The sequence below is a fragment of the Triturus cristatus genome, chromosome 3_2, assembly GCF_964204655.1.
Source record: "Triturus cristatus chromosome 3_2, aTriCri1.1, whole genome shotgun sequence".
Taxonomy (NCBI): Eukaryota; Metazoa; Chordata; class Amphibia; order Caudata; family Salamandridae; genus Triturus; species Triturus cristatus.
In genome coordinates, this window is record NC_140584.1 from 165,137,127 (window position 1) to 165,162,789 (window position 25,663).

Genomic DNA, 25,663 nt, shown 5'->3' on the forward strand with positions numbered 1-25,663 from the left:
AGCAGGTCTCTGATCTGGCCTGGACAGCATTTGCTCCTGTTGATGTGTCATTCTGGCACCTCTTCCCACAGTAGTTGGCTTTCTCCCTCAAGGACATAATCAAGTAGCACTTCTGACAGAATTCAGGACCCCATGTCTGTTCCTGACTTAGCGAGGGAGCTCGCAGGCAAATACTTCAGGGCTGCTGGGTTGCCTTCCTTTTCAAGAATATCCTTGCACACTGATGTAGAGTTCCTACACCATGTTCATACCTGACAGGAAGACGCAGATGGAAATTCCATAGTTCTTCTTTGTATTTAGGGGTGGAATTTGCAGTGCTTTGACACATAGTGCGAAACAAAAGCACAAATGAAAGAGCGGCATACCCACCCAGCTACTACACAAAACTGCCTGGGGAGAATGGAAGCGGGAAGATGCAAGAGTCTATAGACGAGTCCCCCACCTCCCTCTAGCTATAGTGACTGGGCTCACTTCAAGGAGGAGGCCTTGTAACACTGGAGGGTAGCAGGCATCTCTGCCTCTAAAGGCGATAGATAAAAGGGGCTTATCCATTCCAGTATATCTGGATGCGGCCACCACTATCAACCCCCTCAGTTAAGTGAGAGGACAGTACTCACTCTCAAAACAAAAGGTGCACTTTAGATACCCCTCCTGACCTCAAACCCAGACTCGGGCGTCTGAAAGCATTACACATGAGTAAATATACATTGTTGTGTTATTTATGGAAGTGAAAAAATAAAACATCTACAGAGACTTTCACACTCTTTCCACAAGTGTGGCATGCACCGGGGTGGGGGTTATACAGACCCATGCAGGGGACCTTTCTGGTCCAGTCCCTGCATTGCAGATGACCTGGGCTGAAGTGAATAGGAAGATTTAACAATACTTCATTTGGAAGGGAGAGATCACACATGGTGAAGTGAAGTTAACATTTTATTCTCCACAAGGACCTTTGCTTTTGGCATTTTTATCCCATGGTTCACAGCAGAGCATGAAACACAGGATTTCAAGCATCATTTGCATGGAAAAGCCTTCAGCTGCTAGGACACAAAAGAAAAAACTGCTTTGAAAAGGACCAAGGCAACTAAGTGGAACAAAAGTACTATGCTGAAAGTAAGGGTAGTACTATTAAAGTCAGTGGGGTGACCCTCTGTTCCTCAGAACCTGGGTATTGTTGTTATAGTCTACAAAAAAGTTCAGTGGGAGACAATAATTCCTTTAGAGTAACAGTAGATTTCAAATAGTAAGCAGTTCTTTACCTCAAACACACAACTCAGCTTTTTAGATTTAGATATATAGTTTTCCCTTTATTATATATTTATTTTTGTTGCTAAACAGACTGTCATACAACAGATATAAACAAAGTGAGTGTTAATTAGTAACTGATGTGATATGAGGTGAAAAAGTGAAAAAACGGACAGCCAAAACATAAGTATATAAATGACATAACATGGTAAAAATATATATTTAGCTCTCTGCCCAAATATCTAGTTCAAGCAGTAACCTGAAATTTCAACACTTAGTCACAATGACTGAGGAGATGAGTGAGTAGTATGTCGACGTTTCGACCCAAGTGTCTGTATTATAGGGTCATCAGGTAGGGTCTTCATCAGGACAAAAACGAAACACAGTGTGACAGCCTAAATGGGAAGAGGGGAAAGATTGTTTAGATGTGTGTGCTTGAAAAATAGGATATAGATAAGAACAGTGTCATGCCGAGACTCACAGGGTAGTAGCAAAATAAACTCCTCCAGTCCTGGATAGAGAAAAGGTGGAAATCTTGTCAAGGCATCTATAAATGAAGGTCGTAACTGATTGAATGACAAGAATCAACAAAAAGGTTCCACCAAATGGAAACAGAATAAATGGGAGTAGCGCACTCACCATGTATTACTTGATGTGTCAATAAGTCTTCTTCATCATGTGCATGAGACTGGCGCTGATCCGGTCCCAATTGGTAATCCAAGGTAATCGCTTACAAAGCTACCAAGGATTAAGCTGGTGAGTAAAGGTAACATGGAATTATCACTGCCCTTGAACTGAAGAAATCACACTATCTCTGTCCATGCAATCTGAGGAAATTGCAAGTGGAAAGATGCACTTACAAGGGGCTATGCAACGGGTCGGTAAAACCTCCAAAGGAGAACCGATTGTGGTGTTTCACGGGTCAGAGTCAATTTTAAAAAGGTTTGGAACAGCCGTTTCCATTCATTTCTTATATATACAGCTGGTGAGAAAAATGTGAGAGGGCGTGTGAGGGGGAACTTGAATCCAAAGAGAGTTGAGTGTGAAACAAGTCCGGTAGGAGAGGAGCTTAGAAGGAATGAAATCTTAAAGTAAGGGTAGAGCAGGAGACCACGTGCAGTCAGGCAGTATATGTGTGGTTCACGTGGGCGGAGGCTCTGTGCCTGCCCTCAAGATCATGTTTGAGTGATGAAAGTTCCTGCTTGTCATCCCGCCTGACTCCTCAGTCCTCTTACTGTCACTGATTTGTCCATGTCTTGTACATTATCACATCATTCTTCATCTTTTCCTTTGCAGTGCCCCCTCGCTTCGTGGTGCAGCCTAATAACCAAGATGGCATCTATGGCAAAGCTGGGGTGCTTAACTGCTCAGTGGATGGGTACCCTCCCCCAAAGGTCATGTGGAAGCATGCGCATGGTGAGTATTGCTGTCTATCTCTTCATCATTCCTCAGTACATGCGTAGGCGCTGTCTATGAGATGCTGGCTCTGTGTTCTGAAAACAGTTTCAATTGGCAAATCAAGAGCATTATAAACACAGATCAGAAATCGCACACACTTTTTATAAAACGAAATCCGAGAAAGTACACACACAACTGGAGACATTTGCAACAGAACACAATAAAATTCTTGAAATTACATCTTCAGTGAAATATCACCCTCTACATGAATTCAGACATGTTTGTAAATGCTAAGTCATTGAACGTTTTAGCAAGAGTGGTGAGTAACCAAGTGCTGACATGTATCGCACACCAGCTATTTGCCTTCATAAGGCCACATCTTAGCCTAGCTAATATTTCCGGAAGTCAGGAAAAAGCTTTGTGGGTGTAAGGGGAAGATTATGCAAACATAGAAGTTTCAGGGGTTAACTGAGATGAAATGACTTGCACAAATGAATGAATGACACCAGTCTCCCAGTACTAACATGTATCTTTTCTGTAACTCACACCAGGAAGTGGAAATCCCCAGCAGTACCACCCTGTACCACTTACAGGTCGCATCCAGATCCTGCCCAACAGCTCACTGCTCATCCGGCACGTCCTGGAGGAGGACATCGGATTCTACCTATGCCAGGCCAGCAATGGCGTGGGCCCCGACATCAGCAAAGCCATGTTCCTGACCGTCAAGAGTGAGTGAATCTGCCCTGGAGGCTTGGGGGCCTGAGCTTGTAGTTTCAGGAGGGGAGTGGGGACTCAACTAGGGACGATTGATAAAGGATGGATGGATCATTGTTTCAGTAACAACGCTGGCCTTAATCAGAAGGCCCAGTTGTGGGAAATTTGACATTAAGAGAGTGTTGAAAGGGGACGCTTGTCTTGATAGTGGAAGATTGGCAGAACTGTGAGAGAAAATGGCAGTCTCTGTGTGGGTCAGATGGGTGGGATGTGTCACGTAATTGGCAAATTCCTTCTGTTATTCCCATTTCCTGGGTAAATGTATCCCTCCGCCCCCTTGTCTCCAATGACAAACCTCTGCTCCTGGGAGGGGTCCTGGTCAAGGTGCTGCCACCAAAAATAACCAACACATAGTTCGAATTACCACTGCCAGGGTCATGACACATACTGCCTCCACAATGGGGAAATGAGGAAAAAAACAGGAACGAGAAAGCAATTGTAAGTCACTGATAAACGAATTGGAAGGCTGAATGAAGAGGCTGATTATCAACATTAAAACAGAGAAAATTAACAGAGTGTGATGATGACATGAAAGTCAAGTTTTGGGTCTTTGGTTGTCGTCTGGCACAGTTATAAAGTCATTTCACTTCTGATCGTCAGCTGGCTCTGAGAGGGAAGTCATGTTTGGGCTCTTTGGTCTCTGGCTTGGTGCTAACGTCATCTATGAGCTCCGAGCGTCAGCTGGCTCTGAGAGTGAAGTCATGTTTGGGGTTGTTGGTTCTCTTCTGACGCAGTGATGTTGTCATTTAGAAGTTATGATGGTCTTCTGGCTCTGTAAGTGAGGTCATGTTTTGGGTCTTTGGTCAAGGTCGTCACCTGTCGCGGTGAGTGATGACCCTTTCCTGTCTGTGTTTGTGTGGTCGACTCCGGTCAGAGTGAGTGATGTCATTTTTTTCAGGTATGTGTGGTCGTCACCTGTGGCGGTGAGTGATGACGTTTTCCGGTGTGTGTTTGTGTGGTCGTCTCTGGTCGGAGTTAGTGATGTCATTTTTTTCAGGTATGTGTGGTCGTCACCTGTGGCGGTGAGTGATAACCCTTTCCGGTGTGTGTTTGTGTGGTCGTCTCCGGTCGGAGTGAGTGATGTCATTTTTCCAGCCCGTGCCGTGCGCTCGCGCCTTGAGTGCTCCCTCGGTGTCTGCCGGCGAGGCATCGGCCGCCCGCAGCTTGTACGATGTTGTGTGTTTTTTTCGCATATAGGATTTCCCTGTAAAAGCCTCGTCGGCTGCAACGAGTTCCAAAAATCGATAAGCGGATTGATTCCGTCTCCCCGGGGCCTCCTTCTCTCTCACTGCCTAAACTAGGTTTGGCTTAATAAATCCCGAGGATCATTCAACTTGGTTTATCGGAGTAGGGAGGGAGAGAGGGAGGGGGAGAAATAACCGGAGCCGAGGGTTAGTCAAACGCACACCTTACCCACTCACCATCGTTTGGGATGATAAAGTAAATTCACACAGGCGGCATTGGGCTGGGCCAGAGTCAGTTGCATGTCACCTTTGAAAGGCTAGTGTCCAAAGGCGTAGCTTCCATTGGTTCAGCGGCACAAGAGCCCCGAGACCTGAGAGCCCTACTGAACCCTGGTTATTGTTGTAATTTAAAATTCAAACAGCAGCCGGGAGGGGGCGCATTTTCTTCCGTGCAGTTGGGCCTATGATGACACACTGGCTGCGCTACTGGATGTGCCTAGCCCTGCCCCACACTGGGGCGCACCCCACTGTCGTGCAGTCTGAGCGGCCCCCAGAGAAGGGCACTAAGAGGATGATCTGTGCCCGCAGGTGGCACACCATGGCTCAATCTGATAAGATACAGAGAGGAGGCGGGAGCTCAGGAGTGAGTCACCTGCACAGTCCTAGCTCCCTGGCGCAGTGCTGCATTTGTAGGCGCTTTGGCAGTAGAGACGCCCTCTGCAACGAATTTCACATCTGGTCAACACTCAGGCAGGCGCCTTTCCTTGTCGTAGTCTTGTTAACAATAAATGGGGTTACACAGGGGCGGCGTGCTCACAGCAAGGACGTGATACGCATGCTCATAGGGGAGCCCAGGCGCACTTCCTCAGCAAAGGCGCTGTACGTGCTCATGTGTTCTAAGTGGACACACTGACTTTGGGGAAAAGTGGGTAACCGACCACCAAATCTCGTAAGAAAGGGAGGTGAAGCCCTGGACTGACACCAACACATACCAATGCGGATCCAGCTACAGACATCGTCCTCAAGTCATTTCCTGTGAAGGGATCACCTTTGATCAGGTCATTTTATGTGATGGGAATCGCCTTTGATCAGCACATTTCATGTGAAGGGATCGCCTATGATCTTAGTTGGGCTGGTCTTCGCAGTTCTGTCCCCTCATGTCTTCACTCCTATTGTCCCACTCACTTTCATCTCTCATTGCTTGCCTCTTGGATCTCACCCCCGCCAGACCTCATCCTTGGCGCCCACCCTCCTCATCAGATCTTTTATCCTCTCATTTCTTCTGTCGTGGAAAGCAGGCCAGGTTCTTGGGATCTGCCTCCCCGGGTCTCTTATCGCTTGCTCGTGGGTTCTTTATACATCGTTCACTCATCCCTCAGCTCTTAAAACATTTTTCCTGGATCCCTCATCTATTATGGAACCCCACAGTTCCGACTCCTCACCTTCCCCATCTCGAATGCTTCAGCCCCAGTTCTTCATCTCTACTCGTTTGGACTGTCTGGCCCCTCATGTTTCACTTTTAGATTTTCTCACTATTCCCTAGTCACTCCCGTCTTGAGCTCTCCGTGCCCTGGCCCCACACCTCTTCCCTCTTGCATCTTCCCCACAACTGATCCTTCGTCTGTCCCTCTTAAACCCTCCTTTTCCTAGCTCCTCATCTTGCCTCAATGCTCTGTCCTTCACCTATCTCTCCCATCTTAAGATCATATTTCTCTGATCTGTCATTTCTCCCCTTGTGGTGGATTTCTCCTACTCTGGTCCCCCATGAAATCTCTGAGAGTCATTTTGGGTGAACACCTGATGGTGTAGTTCCATATTTCTGAAATAGCGAAAGCTACTTCCTAGCAGCAGCTTCTCCTAAAAAAAATCCTCATGTGGAGAAAGCCTAGAATGCTGGTCAATTTCATATAGCTAATGGTAAAAGGTGGTACTTCCTGGCTTGTCCTTCAGTACTCTGGCACCACCTTTAGTCCCTCATATCTGAGATGTCATCAGGGCAATAACAGGCACAGATAAGCTGGGCTCCAAGAATCCCGTTCACTTTCTGTAGTTTCCGTTACTTGGCCTTCACGTTGCCCATATACAGCAAATACAAGACTGTTCTGGGGCGAGAAGTTGGATGGGGTCAACCTTGTAATGTCATCTGCATTCAAAGAGCAAGCAATGTCCCTTTTGCTACCCTTGGCATTTTGGTGAATTAACACCCATGCAGACTAAATCTGCTGCTGTGCTGGAGATGGTTCAGGCACATATTGAGGGTGGCGACAAACTGCCCTCAGGGCAGCAAGAGGGTTTTGCGGATGCTAGGAAGGCAAATTTACTATTCTGTTGCAAGTCCTAGAATATTTGGGTAAAGTGCAAGTTTCCGCAAAATAGTTCAGAAAGCTTATTTACTATTGAAACCCTAGTCCTGCAATCTTTTTTTTAAAAGTTCAAAATTCTCCAAGAGTCAAAAAAAAAAAGGTTTGAAAATATGTAATTTGACAATAATGGCAGGTGCTGACCTGAGAGCATCATTTAAGATAAAAACAAGGAGATGATGGACGGAGTGCTAAAACTTTTCAGACACTCACTCCAGTCACAGATCTGGGTTGAATCCATCATCGTTCTTTAGCTCACTGCGCCACCCCAGTTCAGACACAGCTATAAGCAAATCAGTCTTGACCATGTGCCTCATGGAAACAGTCCAGTTCAAACTGACATGCCAGGTCTTCCGGGGACCGGACCAAGCATCCTGAGACCGGTTTTGGGGTAACACCCCTCATAAGCCAGGCTAGCTTGAATCCAGTGGCAAAGTGAGCAAGTGACCCACATTCGGACATACCCTGCCAACTAAGGGTGAACAAAGCAAATACAAGGAGATGATGGACAGAGCGCTGAAACGTTTCAGACACTCACCCCCAGTCACAGATCTCGGTTGAATCCATCATTGTTCTTTAGCTCACTTCGCCACTCCAGTTCAGACACAGCAAATATGCAAATCAGTCTTGAACCCAGTGCCTCATGGGAACGTCAACATGACATGCATAACAACATCACTGCTCACCCTTCATGGCTTTAACCAATCATCTACCCAACTGTTCCCTGGTGTTAGGGAGTCTGAACATATCACTCCTCTGCTAACTCCATTAACTGGCTTGACGTGTTCACTCACCTCTAAACATAAACTTTACTGGGAGACATATCTGCAACGTGTTCACTAACAGCACCATGTTTACAAAAAAAATTGTTGGGTCTTGTCTCTATGTTTTGATCATTCCAATGGGTTTCTTACTAATACATCCTGAAGCAGGCCTTCCAGGTGAATAGAGTGGTGAACCAATAACAACTTAACTTAGGTTAACTTAATATACACAGGGCTCTTCTACCTGGAGAACCTTCCCAACTAAAGACCACAGTACCATCCAGGCTAGTAGATCCCTTAAATACAAATTTCTAGACTTCTGTTAAGTTTGCATTAGAGCCGAGGCTCATGTCTTCTCCACCCATCTTCCTGCCCCATGTGCCATGTTTCTTTCTCCCTTGACCCTCTCTTTGTACTTGCAGGAGAGCTTTCTCACTGAAATGTGAGGATGACTTTTCTACTTAGGGCCACATTTACCCAGGGTTAAGAGTCTGAAACTGGCATTTGTCTATACAATGACATCACAGGAAGTCAATCAATCTATTCAGATTTGTATAGTGCTGCTTATTACCCACAAGGGTTTTCACACGCTTGGGGGGGTTGCTGCTGAACTATTAGTCAAAGAGGCAGGTTTTCAGGCTGTTCCCGAATTGTTGTAAGGTGGGGTTGTTCGGAGGTAGAGGGGGAGATTGTTTCAGGATTAGGTGGCCATGTGGGAGAAAGAGTGGCCACGGCTCCTGCTGTTCTGGATGTGAGGCATGTGGGCCATGGAGAGTGATGTGGAGCGTAGTTGTCTGGTAGGCTTGTGGAAGTTCAGCCTGTGGTTCAGGTATGCTGGTCCTATGTTGTGAAGCACCCTGTAGGCATGGGTGAGCAGTTTGAACTGGCACCACTTGCTGACGGAGCCAGTAAAGTGCCTTGAAGTGGGGGGTGATGTGTGCGTCCTTCTCGGGAGGTCGAGGAGGAGCCTGGCTGCAGAATTCTGGATGGTCTGTTGTGCAGTTGTGAGGTGATCCCCATGTAGAGGGCTTGCCGTAGTCCAGTCAGCTTGTGATGAGGGCCTGGGTGATGCTGCGTCTGGTGCTAAGGAGAGCCATTTGAAGATTTTCTTAACCATGCGCCAGGTGAGAAAGCAGGCGGATAAAATGATGTTCACCTGCTTTGTTATCATTAGGCTGCTGTTGACTAAGATGCTGAGGTTCCTTGCATGTTCTGTGGGTGCCGGTGTGGGGCTGAATTCAGTTGGCCACCAAGAATCTTCCCATGAGGAGGTGTTGCTCCCGAATACGAGCATCTTTGTTTTGTCTGTGTTTAGTTTGAGGCATCTGTTCTTCATCTAGCTAGCAACACTGGTCATGCAGCTGTGGAAGTTTTCTTTGGTGTTGGTGGGATCTGAAGAATGGGAGAGGATGATCTGAGTGTCATTAGTGTAGGAGATGATGTTAATACAGTAGGATTTGAGTAGGGTGGCCAAAGGGGGCATGTAGGTATTGAACAGGTTCGCACTCAGTGAGGATCCTTGGGGGACACTGCATGTGATGTTTCCTGGGCCTAAGGTGTGTGGCAGGAGATGGACTCATTGAATTTTCCAGAGAATAGGGAGGTGATGCATTTGATGACATTACCCTGGATCACCATTTTACTGTGGTTTAGTGGGAGACGGTGTCAAAGGCAGCAGAGAGATCGAGGAGAATCAGAGTGGCTATTTCTCCTTTGTCTAGGAGAGTCCTGATGTCATCTGTTGCCGTGATCAGGGCTGTTTTGGTGCTGTGGTTTGAGTGGAAACCAGATTGGGATGGTCCAGTATGTTGTTGGTTTCTATATGAGTGGTGAGTTGGAGATTTATTTCCTTTTCTAGAACTTTGCTGGGAGCAGGGAGATGTGACAGTAGTTTTGGAGCTCTTTGGGGTCCGTAGTAGGTTTTTTGATGAGTGGTTTGACTTCCATGCTTTTCGATACCTCTGGGGATGAGGCTGATATGATGGATGCGTTGATGATGGTGGCGAGTTCTTTGCTTATGGTGCTGTTCCCCACGTTGAAGGTGGTTGGGACAGGGGTCCCTTGGTGCTCTGAGTGGATGGTGTTCATGATGGTGGCGATTGTTAGCGACAAGAGAGGTTCTCATGTGGTTAGAGAGTCGTTGCTGGGGTCAGTGAGGTTGAGGAGTTTGCTGAGTTCAGCTTTTGGATGTTGGGGAGGCAAAGTTTTCATAGATGGTGGCGATTTTGCTGTAGAAGAAGGCTGCAAGGGAGTCGCAGAGAGCCTGGGGAGGTGGTCTTCTCCGTGGGGCTGGAGAATTCCTTGATGATGCAGAATAGTTCTTTGCTGTGGTTGGAACTGGCTTCAAGGTGGTAGGTCCAGGTGCTTTTCTTGGTGCTTCTGAGGTGTTGATGGTACTTGTTGAGGGCTAGTTTGAAGGTAGCTTGGTAGGATGATGTTTAGCTGAAGCGCCAGATCCTTTCATGTTACATGCAGTTACGCTTGTAGGATTTGAGCTCTGAGTTGAACCATCTGGATGTTTGGATCATCTGCTGGCTTTGGTAGGTTTGAGGGGTGTGGCCTCAACGGCGCAGTTTGTGATCCAGGCATTGAAATTTTTGACTGCATCTCCAAAGTCTCTGGTGGTGTCGGCGGGGGGGCGATGCGCTGAGTGTGGTTGTCCAGAGGTTCTTGGTTACTTTGCTCTAGCTCCTGTGGGGAGTGGGGATGCTGAGGGCTGTTATTATTCTGTGAAAGTGGACGATCGAGTGGTTAGACCAGGTGATTTTGGTGGGGTGGCTGAACCTTATTCTTTCGCTGGCTGAGAATATGGGGTCTAGTGTGTGTCCGGTGATGTGCATGGGGTCCGTGACTAGTTGTGAGAGGCCAAGTATGTCCATGCTCTCTAGTAGGTTGATTGTGTTGGTGTCGTTGAGGTCCTCCAGGTGAAAGTTGAGGTCCCAGAGGAAGAGGAAGTCTTTAGAATTGACAGCTAGCAGGGTGTTGAAATCAGAAATTGCCATGCAGAAGACAGGGCGGGGTCCTGGGGGTTTGTAGGTGAATGTGCCTCTGTCCCTTGTCTCAGTGTTGATTTGAAAATGTAGGTGTTCCATGATGGGGGTGGTGCAGTCAGTGGTGGTTGTGCAATTGAGGGATTCCTTGTGGAGGATGGCTATTCCACCTCCCGGAGGATTCTCTTGAAGCCATTAGGTATGGCGGTGGTGATGTTGGGTGCCCTTGATGGGTTGCGCCATGTTTCTGTGAGGAAGATGATATCTGGGGAGAGACATGATGGTGTCCCAGATTTCGATGGCATGCTTGTGGAGTGGTCTGGTGTTGATTAGCAGGAAGTGGAGTTGTTCAGTGCTGGCGGAGGTGGGCGGGGGCTCCAGAGTGGTGAGACCTGTGTTGCATTGGAAAAGGCAATGGCGGCAGGTGACGGGTCCTGCTGTGGATCGGGGGAGTCGAGGATGTAGTTGTTTGTGTGTTGTCCGATGTTGAAGGCTTAAAGTTTGGTTGCTGGTGTATCTGTGGATGACTGGGGGTCCAGTGTTCTGGGCACCAGGTGCAGTCCAGACGCAGATTGACTGGCATTTGGCATGCACGCGTCCATGCAGAAGAGACGGTGCGGCCTCCATTAAGTAGGTCCTGGAAGGGGGGCGGGCGCTGGGTGGAGTTAGCAGGAGGCGGGAGTGTGAAGCGGCTTGTGAGGCGGAAAAATGAGCGGGAAAGAGGAATCAACAGTAGAAAAATGGGCACAATCTATAGAGAAACATTGGTTAGAGGAAAGCAATTGGTCAGGAGGAAGAATAAGTGTTTAAGGGAGAAAAGGGATATTTATAGTGAAAACCAGTGTTTTAGGAGGAAAATGCGTGATTGGGGGGAAAACTGATGGTTGAGTGGATGAAAAATGAGTGGTTAAGGCTGGATGCAAGGAACGAAGCAGGTTAGCGTGGAGAAAAACGAGTGGTTAAGGCTGGAGGCAAGGTAATGAAAAGAGTTTGTGTGGAGAATAGCAGGTGCTTCCTCAGTTCTTTTTTTTCAAGTTGAGTAACAGAACACAGTTTACATACACGATGTGCAATATCAGCTTTTTTTAAACAAAGTAAAGTGTTTGCAAGTTTACTCTGCCAAGGTAAAAAAACAAATTGCCAAAGCTAATACGTCTTCCTTATGTGAGAGCTATGGGTGTTGCCAAGGCCTTTTAGCTATCTTGCAGGGTAGCACGGCTGTTGTGCATCATGGCTAAAAGTTATAAAAAGGGGATATGATGTGGCCAACACTACCACGCCATAGCCATTTTTTTCTTATGGCAGGTGGGCTTGAGTAGCGTGAACAATGGGAGGGAGGGCTGGAGGAAACCAGTAACGCAGACAATGGGGGGGAGGCTACAAACATGACAGACAACAAGAGGGTTAAAACAGTGCTATGATGTGGCCAGCACTGGCCACGTCATATCACTTTTTTTCCCTTACGGTGGGGAAAGAGGTGCAACAAATAAGGTACTCGGCCTCCACCAATGGGTCTAAGGGTGTTTGCCTCAACAGTCCTATCGTCCGTCCTACTATGACTTTGCAAAACTAGGAAAGTGCAACCACTTCAGCACTTGACTCTCAGCGGTAGCAATGGCAAGCAGTTGCAAGCTTCTCAGGGACGTTAGTGTGGTGGTACAGCAGGTTCAGAACTCAGCAACTCACCCAGCTGAACAACAATATGATGGCCCATCCCAGTGTATCTCTTTATAAAATATATGTATTCTTCAATAAGGCAAACTATTAGACAAAGCACTAGAATGCACTAAATACCAGATGTGTTAATGCAAGTCCAAAATGCTAAAAGGTTGCCCCATCAAATGCTACCCTCTTCCCCCATCTTAGTGTGCAGGACTTGGTGGTGTAGTAGCTACAGCAGGTGCAGTGCATCCTCTCTGTGAACATATAGTCTTTCTCTGGCTGGAACGGCCAAATAGACTCTCACTCATTCATATGGGATGCAGCAGGTCGCAGTGGTACTTCTGCTCACTGTCTGGCTCACCGTAGTTGTGCCAGGTCGCAGTCAGGTCACGCAGCATAATCACTGAGCTCACATGGGTGTAGGCTTCACTGCATTATCCTGAAAACAGTGCATGGTGTCTGGCTTCTGATGGTGGCCTACTTACACGCTCTTGGTGGTCTCAGCAGGCCCGGTTTCTCTGATCTTTGAGTCTTATTGGAAGTCACGGTGTGCCACCCTGGGATGCGTCTATGCTGTAGTCATCCTTTCAGGCGAGAGCTCTAGAAGCAACTTAACAGCTTCATAGTGCTTGGAGCGCTGGCGGTCAAGTCCAATCAGGCACACAGATCTCTAGCACCATGCCATCCTATCAATGCTTTGGCACAGAGTGACTCAAGGCAGCAGCTTTGTTCTTCTGAGTGTCGTAGTCAGTTTGGCACAGATGGGACCAGTTGCAGGTTTGGCACTCAGACTCGTCAATGGGATACCCAGGGGAGGGCACCATGGGTTTCTAGGATTCTTTAGTGGCAGGGACTACCCAGACACAGGTCACTTGATGCCACGGTCGAGCCAACCATAATCAAGGGCACACAGCAGGTGTGACAGGAAAATGTTGATCTCTTGTTCAGTAGTGCAAACCGATTAGGCACATGTAGGGAAGCTCCACGACTGCAACGACAGGGATGATGGCGGAGACCACTGTGGCATGCTTCTTAGGTGCCATAGTTCTAGGAGTTTAGTGTCTGGCTCCTCCCCGACTAGAGCACACTAGTCACGAGTTGTACGTTTCTGGTGGAAGGACCACAGCACAATGGTCAATCATTTCTATCCACAGTGCTTAGCTCCATTTATAATGTCTGTTTGCTCCTTCCCTCTTGCTCATGCAGGACTCCAGATGAGACTCCAGGTGATGTACCCTCATCTCTGAGAAGCTGGCTGTCAGGCAGACACCGGTTTTGGTTGTACAATTGTCCTCTGGGTACTCTGTGGTGCACCCAAACTACTTTGTCAGAGCAGAGAGAACCAGGAACTGTAGCAACAAGTGGGTCAACAAGTCCCATTCTTATACAAGGGTGGCAAATGGGATGTGGATTTTCTGCCTGCACTTCCAGAACCGGTTTGGGTTAGTTCTCCTTTCAAGTGTCCTTCTCAATCTGCCAGACAGCTTTTTTCTTGATTGGTTCTCTTCAAAGCAGTGTCCTCTCCAGGCTGGGCTACCCACAACACAGACCCCTATCAACAGCCACACCTTGCAGTGATCCAGAAGAGGGACAAAGGGCTAACCCTCTTCTAAATATCCTTCACACTAACAACAGAAGCTGAGCTCACACCCTTCACCCCCACTATCCACCAAACAACAGTTTCTGGAAGATTAATCAAAAAGGACTTTATCAGAAAGGACCTAATCATATTTCTAAGGGAAAGCCTGACCCCTCACCCCACTCAGTGTTTGGATTCTCTCCCTCCATTCTCAAGAATGTCAATAATAGACATCTGGGAATACAACCTCCCGTCTATCTTGTGGAGATGAACAGGATTCCAAAATGGAACCCGCAGGCCTTTGTCGCTCTAGCTCACTCAAGCACCCATACAGTGTGTAACACACTTCTCCCGCTCATTCATCCATGTGCTTTAGATCTTGGCACTAAGAGTCCATGTCAATTGTTAGCAGCCAAAATGTGTACAAGTGGGCCAGTTGGTTCACACTCTTGAGATGCAGGTAAAATCACTGTTCATCCTGAGATCACTACAAAACACGGTTTACTGCCACCACCTGCCTTCTTGCATGAATCTGTGGCAGGTACAGTATTCCTCTGCAACTACAGAGGGTACGCTTGGTGCACCCCTCCAGAACCAGTACTGGTCCAGGTCAAGTCTCTTGTCAAAGGCAGTCCTAGGCCTACTCACGCATGCTAGATTAACGTGACCCTGTGGTGAAAAATCCAGGATAACCGATATTCCCAGCTAAGCATACAGTGTAGGGGCACAACTGTATATCATGCAGGGGGAAACAGCCTTTACAATATTACAATGTATCCTTAATAGCGCATCTTCTCTCTGTCTCTGTCTGTCTGTCTGTCTCTCTCTCTCTCTATATATATATATATATATATATATTTATATATATATATATATATATGTGTGTGTGTGTGTGTGTGTGTATTTTCTCATATTAGGGTATAGGGGTTTTTAGGGTTTGGGGTAGGTAGGGGTATTGGGATGCAGGGGTATTTTTAGGGTTTAGGGTAGGTAAGTGTATTAGGGTGTCGGGGGTATTTTTAGGGTGCCTAGGGTGTTTAGGGGTTGGAGTCGATAAGGTGATATATGTATAAATAGATATGCACACACATATATATATATATATATATATATATGTATGTGTGTGTGTATAAATATATATATATATATATATATACATGCTACCTGTGAAATACTTACATTTGTGTCGTAAAGGCATGCATGTTTAAGGTATATGTGTGGTAAAAACATGCATAGTAATAGCATGTGTGGTTCCGTCATACATCCCAAGCAGGGAACATTCCTGTGTAGATAAGGCACTGTGCTATTTCTTACATTTTAACTGATTCTCAACAGATGTAGATGATATGAGTTCCCCAAGCTATAAAATATGTGAATTAGGAGATCATTTAGACTCTGGGGTCGCTGTGCCAAGAGGGCGGAGTCCTATCAGCCCTAATCAGGGATTTCTGCCTACTCAGTAGAATTTCTGTGCTGTGAAGGGAGCCGTGGCTGATGGTTTGCAATGTTTAAAGTGCCAAGTCAGCAAACTTCCTTGTATTGAGAAAATAAAGTCCCAAATCATAAGTGTGTTTTCTCAGTACATATGACAAGTGGTCCCATTGCATGGGGAGTTTTCTCACAGGCAGATGGGCCACCAGGTCAGAGGTTTGCACCAGCGGACAGTCCACCAGTGTAAGCATAGAGCTTCCCCGTGCTCAAAATAGAGTGGGGAACTGTGAGTTTAGTGGGACAGGAGTACCACCGGATTACAGGCCTACTCCCACCCCGCCAAACTCCAAATCAGGCCCTTAGTCTGTTTCGCGAGAGGTAACATTTCGCAATCGTAAATATTTTGTAAATATGCCCTGTATCAATTTTTTTCCTGGCATAAAAATATTTTTGTCCCATGAAGAAATGCTCTTTCCCCAAATTCACATTCACATTAAACGTCTGGGATACTCCTTCTTACAGCATAATTTCCGAACATTTGCATGTGTTCCCAAGGTGGGAAACTACTTACAAGAGGTATATTAACTCAGGAGTTTACGATACTCCACCTACTTTTGGAGTATACCCCCGGCCCGAAATGCTTACAGTTCTAATCCAAACCTTTCCAATGTACAATGTGTGCAATAGTAAGTACACCCTCCAAGTGTAAAATGCAACCAACCCAGGAAGCAAAAGGCACTTTTGAAAATGTATTCTTTGTACATATACATTCTCTGGTGCTCCCCTTTGCTCAGGGTTTGGTGGGTGGCGCCCCCTAGCTGACTTCCTAATTCTCTGGTGCTCCCCTTTGCTCAGGGGTTTGTGGGTGCTTCATGCGTGCAGTAATGCCTCTCTGTGTGTTCGGTGAGTGGCGCATGCGCGCAGTAAACCCTCTTGGCTACGGAGTCAATGCGCGAGGGGCGGGCATGGCCGGCTGGCAGGGAGTTGTTGAGTGAGTAATTTTACAGGCTATAACAGGTTGCGTGAGGTCTGACAATGGCTCCTGTCTGCAGAAATCGATAATCCCTCGCTGCCTCTCCTGAAGGGATCCCCCTCTGGTTATTGACTCGGCGGTTCCTGCCTGTGCCGGGCTCCCCTCCCGCTGCCTGCTAATCTCTGGAGATAACTCGCCCTTCCTCCTCTCCATCCTCCTCCTCACAGCATCATCTGCTGCAAAGTACAGACTGGAGGCGCCGCACACAGGGAACGGAGCAGTGGTTAATTTGTAACAAAATAAGTGCCGGGGCTCTGGTCAGGAGGCAGCTTGTACCAGCCCATTTCCCCTGTTAGCGCCGCCTAAAACGGAACCAACTCCTAACCAGGGTAGGGGATGTGGTCCGTCGGCTAGACTGCCGACTTTGGTGCTGGAAACCAGGGTTCGAGCCTTGGGGTCGCGTCCACATCCTGTGATTCTGGGCAAATCACTTAATATCCCAGTGCCTACCATAAATGAATGTGTCCTTAACTGGTGCCCATGAAAAGCACCGGTGTTGATTATGAACTGCCAAGTGCCCGGAAACCACCGGCTCAAATTAAGCACTGGAAGGGAGGATAGGCGTGAGACTGGTGGCAAACTTCAAACCATGCCACCAACACTGGCGTGGAAGGAGGTGCACTGGGTTCACCCTAGTACTGAATAGCATGTGGCCCCAGGTCTTATCAGCTGTGCTGGAAGAACAGTGTGTGGGTCCCAGGACGTGGGGGTGCTGTAGGTCAGGTCAGCTGTGAGGTGTGTGGCTCACAGAGGTGCACCGTGGAAGGGAGCCCTCCTTGTGCCAGATGATGAGCTGCAGTTGATGAGCTGTGCGTAGGTTGCAGTGTGGGGCAGTTTTTAAAACAGAGCTCTGTGCGGTCGTCGCTGGTGGAATATACGAGGGAGTGCTGCGTGTCAGGATTGAGGACACTGGCAGAGAGAGTAGTGTGTGGATCTCAGCGGTGAAATAAGGGGCCACTACTGGTCGGGACGACGGGTCTGGGGTGCATAGGCAGAGTGCCTGGGTGGGGGGGGCCCCAGGCTTACCCATACTCGAGGGGGCCCCCTTCAGCATATCTTGCGGGGTGGGGGGCGGTCACGTTTTGTTGCGACGCTGCAGAGTTCGTTGGGTCTCGGCATTGGAACGCATAGTGCTGCATAGAGGCGCACTGGCTGCACAACGCATGTCGGTAAACCCTGGCCTGAAGGGTACCACCCTTGCACCTACGCCAGCCCCTCTCTTATGCAGCCAGCTGCCCCCAAAAGCCCCTTTCTCCCGGTCTCGGCGGTTCCACTGCTGTTAATTGAATTACAGGCTGCGGGAGGCGCGCGGCCTCGATCTCATTAAAGCCCCTTGCGTCCCATTATGCTTCTGTATTGGCTTATCCCGCTGTCATTACCATATATTAGCGGGCATACATCGACTGCTTGTTTATGCATTACATTTTTGGAGAAATTATGTATTTCCGCCATCTTCAGACCTTCCCCTCCAGAACACCACTGCACCCTGGGGTGCGCGCCTCCTCCTCGTATGATATATAATGGCGTCGTGTAGGAAAGCGCATTTCTCTTTTTCCTAAAGCCAGATTAACGACCTATTGGTGGCATAATTGCGACGCCGCAGGATGGGAGCAGAGTATAGCTGAGGTAATCTCTTCCAGCGTGGAGAGGCTTTTACCGAGGACGTCTGCTCGCCTGGGGGACAGTGGAGGCGCCAGCAGAGGGCGCGCGGAGACCAGGAGCAAGGGCCAAGCTGATGGAGCGGTCTGTATAGCAGGGCGTGCCAGGCCATTCCCACATCCGGGTTACGGGAGGAGACTCCAGGCACTTCCGGGAGGTGGCACCGTATCCCAAGCTGCCATAACTGCAGAGTTTGACAGGTCCAAAGATGTAGAGCTACCATTGGCGTTGTTGGGGCAGTGGTACTGGGGACTGGAGCCTTAAGGGTCCACTGAACCCAGATACTTGTTGCATTTTACTGCCCCAATAGTAGTCAAACGTGCCATTATCCTTGCTTGCACCAGGGCATCCTTGCTACACTTCTACAGGTCCATGCGTGACTAGCTTGTGCACTCCAGGTTTTTTTTGTTGCATTATGGGACGTGTCCTGGTTTTATAGTGCGATAAATAAAACCACAAGTCGCAAAATACAAAGAAAAACTGGAAGTGAACCAGGGAGTCATGGATGAATCTGGGAAATTTGGCAGGGCTGACCTACTGGCCTAGATACTGTACGCCATCGGTACCATGCCAAGTGACATAGTAATCTAGTTCGGACACAAACGGGAATCTACACTTCAATGGAGATTTTAAATTGTATGCACATTTCGCACAGTCCCTGTGGTTTTTACCCCACAACACCTAGTAACATCTGTTTAGTGGGGTCACCCCTCCCAGTTTTGCTGGGGAGGGGGGCGCAATGGGAAAGCAGGGAGTATATTCATATTTCGAAATCTGGCCTCTTGAACACAGAATGGAGGTTAAACCACAACGGCGGGGGGGGGGGGGCCAGGCGCCCTACAGTAATGGCAGTGCTAAATTTGCAAACAAAGAAAAAACGTGCCAGGGCCCGATGTATTTCACACGAATCCACTACCGATGGTACCACCCACATATTACCTTAAACTAGGGTGACCAGATTTTTATGAGAGAAAACCAGGACAGGCCAAACATAAAAGTAGGATTAAAGCCTTTACCTTTTTAGATCGAGCATTCGAGACCTCTTGTATATACTTTAGTATATACTTGTATGTACTTTGTGGTCTCTGGATATCGGCCCCAGGACTTGTCTGCTTCCGCTTAGGGACTTTTTTTTTCTGTTCAACTGCCTCTATTTAACTGTCTTGATAGAAAACGACCAGTAGATGTCAGTAAAATACCAGAATTGCGTTCTGCTGAGGGACTTTTTTCTTTTAATTTTTTTGGCAAATGCCTCTATTTAACTTTCATGATAGAAAACGACCCGCAGAGGTCAGTAAAATACCAGAATCGCTTTAGCATTCTCTAGATTCCTGTCTATAGAAATTGTCTTCCACGAGCACACGTAGACAATAATATTTTTTTCAAATCTTGAATTTTCATTGATATGACCACCGAAGGCTCTGCTTTTATATTAAAAACAGAGTTTTGTACTATACCATTTCCAGCTGAAAGCGTTACAACAAACAAATGATGGACGGAATGCTGACAATGCATACATTCTCCCCCAGTCAAGAGATCTGGGTTAAATCCATCGTTCTTTTGCCCACTACACCATCCCAGTTTAGACATGACCATATGCAAATCAGTCTTGACCCTGTGCCTCATGGGAACAGTCCAGCCCGAACTGCCAAGCCATGTCTTCCCTGGACCGGAATCTAGCATCCTAGGACCGGTTTCTGGCTATCAGCCGTCATCAGCCAGGATAGCTTGACTCCAGTGGCGTAGTGAGCACGGGTCCCACGTCTGGGAATACCCATCCCACTTAGGGCGAAAAGCGTTACAACAAACAAATGATGGCTGAAAGGCAATATTTCTCTCCATGTGTGTCACGCAGTTTGGTGCTTACTTTCCTTCCATGTTAAAGAACAGTAGATGTTTCAGCACCCAGGCTAATGTGCTGCATAGCTAAATACATATAAGGTCCCAAAGGCTAGACCGATTGCATTGTAAATGCTTGTTTTTATGTCTGGCCTGTCCCAATTTTGCGTAGCCTTGTAAATGTGTGCACACACGCAAGCACACACACCTGTTTAAATAAATATATATATATATATATATATATATATACATCTATATATATCTGCCACACACTACAAGCTACGTATACATCACATTAGCTATGCCCCACGACCCTGAGTACCCCCTGCCATCCATCCCCACTGTGTCTCCCTCTCTGTTGCAGCATGGATGCAGCCACAGGCTGCAAGAAACTATTTACTTAAGGAGAGCATACCTTTCAATTCTCCTTTTAGGATAACATGACCTTTGTCCCAAAAAACGGTACATAAGTTTAAAATTAAGGAAATCGTCGGGACATCGGGCCAGTCCTTTGAAAACTGGGACTGTGCGGGGAAATCCGGGACGTCTGTTCACCCTACCTTAAACTGTAGTGATGACCTAGGAACCCTAGTTTTATGGTTTTGAGGTATATTAAGTAGTTAAATGCTTGATTAATGACGTATGCTTAAAACTGACACACAGTGCCATCATGTGGTGAACTCTCATAAATATGAGCTACTGTACAAAAATAAATGTGCCGGTGTCAAGCACTGGCAAATAGAGATGCAAGTTAAGGGCTGGTATTTCTCCATGTTATGTTTTTTTTCAGTAATGAAGGCCAAAGAATGCAGAGGTTACACACAAGCTCAACAGTTTCTATGGCTTGCCCCAAGACAGTGGCTATAGCAGTTAAGGCATAAGCTCCATAGGCGTGGAGAGTGAGGTGGCCCAAGCTAAGCACTTGTTTTCCCAAGGCTCATCAGAAGATAGGTCCTTCTGACAGCAAAAAAGGAGGAGGAAGAAAACAAGAGACTGGTAGGAAAGCAGTGAGGTGCCAAAAAGGAAGTAGGATAGAGAGAAGGGCGGAAGGCAATAGTGGAAAAAGCACAGGGGTCGGAAGGTGCGGAAAGGAGGGCAGCTAGAGAGCAAGAGAGGAGAGAACAGATCTAAATGAAAGAAAAAAGCAGCACTTAATCTGAGCCGGCTGTTTCCTGTGCTTGGCACCAGCATTTATTTGTCAGCACTGGCACTTACTACAGTCTACCATGCTGAGGCGCTGTTTATCTTATTTAGATATGAGCATAATATTTGTTTATTAATTCAATATACATTAAAAATGACTATTACCTGTTGCCCAAGCCATTGTTATGGCTTTGGGGTTCTGGAACACTCTGAATTGTCACTCTTGTAGGAGTGTAATGGTTAGTAGTTGTGTAGGTACTTTCATTGGCAGCACTGGCAGGGGCAATGGGTGGTGCAAGCTGCAGTGGATGTTTTTTTTTTTACAAATTTAGCACTGGAAAAAAAGAAAGAAGTGGAAAAGGAAGAGTGGGAATACAGATGAAGAGCAGAAACAGGAACAGACTAAATGCCACAGGAATCAGGAAAGACAAAGGATGGAAATAACATGATGGGAAGAGAGGAAATCTGAAGGAAAGCGTGGGAGAAGGGACATTTGAGTGCAGAGAGAACGCGAGGACAGAAATGAGGAGGTCAGGGACTGAAATAAAATGAACCATAGAGTTGACATAGAATGGGAGGAAGATGAAAAGGGGAGGAGGGTATAAGGAGACCAGAGAGTAGTTTGATGAAGGAGTATGGGAAAGCTAGTAAAGAGAAGAAAAAGTGAAAGGGCGTTAAAGGAAAGGATGCCAGAGAGAAAGAAGATAAGGAGGGGTGTGCCGAGATGAACGTGAAAGAGGAAAGAAATTAGTTAGTCAAGGAGAATGGGAGGAAGAGGATGAAGCAGAGAAGTGAAGACAATATGTAGATGTAAAAGAGAAAGGGGAAAGAGAAAGTAAGGAGATTAAAGGTTTTAAAAGGCAGTTGGGGTAAGACAGATAGAGAGAAAAGGGATGATGGAGAAGAGGAGAGAGGGGAAAGGAGAAGAGAAGGGAAGATATAGAGAAGCAGTGAAAGCACAGGGACAAGTAATCTAGGGGGGCCGAAGATGAAGAGCCGGGGCAGATGGAAGAGACTGTGGAAGTGGACAGTGACGAGGGTTGAAGGGGAACACTTGGATGAGAGACGAATGGTGAGCAGAAAGACAAGCAGACTGAGGAATTTACAAAACCCAATAAAAAAGAGGCTTAGCTGTGCTTGGAGCAGCTGCAGTGGCATCAATGCCCAGGAGTGCAAGGGGCACAGTGCACCCGAATTATGGTTAGCTTCTGAAGGGGAGGGGGCACTTTCCATGCTTGCCTGAGGGTCCATGAACACCCTTGCTACACCTTAGGATTGAAAAGAGGAAACTGGAGCAGGGGGAACATGGGGAGAGTGATCAAAAGCTGGATGAGGGAAAGAGAGTTGGAGGAGAGGCCCTTACAGTGGGACGTCCTGGATAAGAGGGTCTCGAGATTAGAGGGGTCTTGTCAGGAGTGGTTATCGAGTGGTGAGTAGCCATGGCTGGAAGAGAGGGTCTCTTGCTTCTCTCTTCGTAAAGCCCTGCAGTGTCTATTACAGCTGGCGTCTGTCGCAGTGCTCCTTTACTACAAATTGGAAAAGTGATGGTGCGTGACCCCTCCCTTAACGTTCCCACATCCTCTCCACCAACCCCGCCCCCGTGTCTGCTGCATTCCCACTCACCCTCAGAACACGGGCATGTTTTCATGCGTTTGAATTTTTGTTGTGTTACGCGGTGACAATTCCACCCTTGTGTGCTGTTCTTTCAGGGCTGTGGTGAACTTGTGGAGTCATTGATCTAGCGTCTTGCGTCACCGGAAAGCACCTTCTAAGCGTGATTGGCTTATTTTGATGCACAGGCACCAGGGAATTTGCCTGGAGTCATGTCAGCTTGAAATTGTGATTGCTGGCGGAGACCTGCGGCCAGAATCAGATTGGGATCACAGTTAGGCCCGGGCACTTCAAAAAAGACAATGGCCCAGATTCCTGGATCGTTCCTTTCATGGATCACCATTTAGTTAGTCTCATTTTTTCACAAATATTTGCTAAATTTAATGTTTTAAAGCTTATAGGGCTAGTGACATTTGTGTAACTGGAAGCGCTGCTTTTGTCCAGACTGGCGAGGAGAAATAAAATGGCCCAAGGGCCACAGCACTTGATCTGGCTAGGGTTGCTACCTCTAACAAAACTACATAAAGACATGAATATAGAAACAGTGCATTTCTGATATGAAAATACCATATATCAGATCAGTAGAATGAATTATGTATTAATCTTAAATACATATTTTTCATTTTTTGTTTTTTTATATATCAAACAATGATTTTCAATCTACATATATACATAACATTTGTGAGCACCACATAAATTAACAAACAAAAAATTCATGTAGATACAATAAAAGCAGAAACATAAATGACTAACTGCAATACAATTAAAGAAATTAAGGAAAAGAACACTCACATACAAGGGAACTTACAAAAAACTATACATGAAGAAAACATCCAACAACAAACACATAAAAAAATTCTAAGAGTCAAATATCTTAAAATGACAATTGTAGTACAATAATGAAAATAAAGAAGACTGATATAATTAAACAGAAGTGCGCCGACGCGCGTTTCGGTAGTTATAGATAGTTGAAAATGTGTAACACAACCTTCATCGGGGCGCTCTCTGTATTTTCAAAATCGATCGCAACTGTCATCCAAGCAAGACTTGTTCAATTAAAAATTGTAATTTGAAAAGTGGCTCACAACAATCTTTGAAAACCTGGTTTTAAGAAGAAGTAAATAGAGAAAAAGAAAATGAAGACAATCATCCTTCCATTGAAGAACCCTCAGCAGCATCAGATGTCACAATTCATTGAAGAGAATGCCATACTTTCAGACTTCCAAACAGGATTCCATCCGGGAAGAGGCACAGAATCTGCGCTCCTTGTCATCTGGGATGACCTGAAGAACACAGTTGACCGCAACAAGGTCGCTGGGCTACTCCTCTTGGACCTCTCGGGTGCCTTTGACACTGTTGACCATGACACTCTGAAACAAAGACTCTATTAAGCTGGCATAGAGGGGAATGCTCTAGACTGGATCGCGACCTACCTTGGAAACAGAACTAATGTCATCCATACCCCACCTTTCTCGTCCAAACCATACTCCACTAAAGTAGGGATCCCTCAAGGCTCTATCATCTTGCCCATGCTTTTCAACATCTACATGAAGTCATTACCGGTACTGATCAATAAATTTTACCTCCCATGCGATACCTATCCAGATAACACACAAATACTCCTTCAATTGCAATGCCCCAAAGACATTGGAAACTCTCCAATTTTCAGCTGTCTCAGAGCCGTAGATCAGTGGATGACTTGGAGTCACCTCGAATTGAATGCTTCCAAAACGGAAATACTCATGTGTGGCGATTGGAAACATTATGACCCACGTGCCGCCTTGCCTGAGGAACTGGGATCACCACCTAAAGTATCGAAGGAAGTAAGAAACCTCGGAATGACCATGGACTCCGAGCTATCGATGAATGCCCAAGTGGACAAAGTAGCAAAATCGAGCTTTGTCACTATAAAAACTCTGCGACAAATCTTCCCCCATTTGGGATTTCCACACAAGGTCCAAGCTACCATCTCCCTTGTTCTGTTCAAACTCGATTACGCCAATAGCCTCTACCATGGACCACCTTTAACAACCTTGAAAAGACTACAACGGATTCAGAACTCAGCTGCCAGACTACTCTTGCATATCAAACCGCGACACCACATCTCACCTGCCTTGAAAGCCCTGCATTAGTTAACGGTTGCCAGAAGATCCACGTTCAAGCTGCTTTGTATCAACCACAAAGTGATACATGGAATGGGACCGCTCTTCATCAGGTATAAAATCACCAAACTCATTCAACAAAGGAACCTCTGCTCTATAGTGGCACCTCACCTCAAAATCCCAAGATACAAGAAAAAACCATGGGTGGCACATCCTTCTCTGTTCAAGCAGCCAAACTGTGAAACTCTTTACCCTCAACATAAGATCCACAGACAACCACCTTATCTTCAGAAAACTACTCAAGAATTGTCTCTTCCCCACATAAGCACCATATGCAAACAGACATATCCAGCATATTCCTCTGTATATAAACATTTATTTGTACTATAGATATGTACCTATCTTTGTGTATTGCTTTGTATGAACATGTAGAATAATTATGTTGTTAAAAAATAACTACAATAAATGTTTAAGTACAACAATACTTGGAAAGCTAGGTTTATATAATACAGCTTTAATCTACATCTACTTACATCCTTTATGCATCTATATACTTTAAATATATACTTGGCTATATATATTTATTACTTTTCTCCTAAAAAAGCATATTCAATGCACTGCACTATTTCCTATCCTATACATCTAGCAATATCTTTAAGCTACCTACCTCCTTTGTGCTTCTATATACTCTCCATGTACTTATGGATCTATATATTTATCACTTTCTTCTAATTCAGCATATCCAATGCACTACCCTATTTCTCACCCTATACCTCTCTCAATGTATCTTCTACCCCAACTTTCTGACTCATCTCAAACTTCTTTCTACTATTCTTTCCAATGCACTACCCTATTTCTCACCCTATACCTTTATCAATATATCCTCTAA

At 46.3% G+C, this 25,663-nt stretch overlaps 1 protein-coding gene across 4 annotated transcripts in view; it reads left to right on the plus strand.

Moving 5' to 3' along the window:
- The window catches only part of DSCAML1 (DS cell adhesion molecule like 1), a 504,760-nt gene that overhangs the window by 319,892 nt on the left and 159,205 nt on the right, over window positions 1-25,663 (plus strand). For all 4 annotated transcript variants that reach the window (XM_085647435.1, XM_085647434.1, XM_085647436.1 and 1 more), the window contains exons 10-11: window positions 2,542-2,661; window positions 3,195-3,371. In XM_085647435.1, the coding sequence (XP_085503561.1) occupies window positions 2,542-2,661; window positions 3,195-3,371 (297 nt within the window). The remainder of the gene's footprint in view (window positions 1-2,541; window positions 2,662-3,194; window positions 3,372-25,663) is intronic.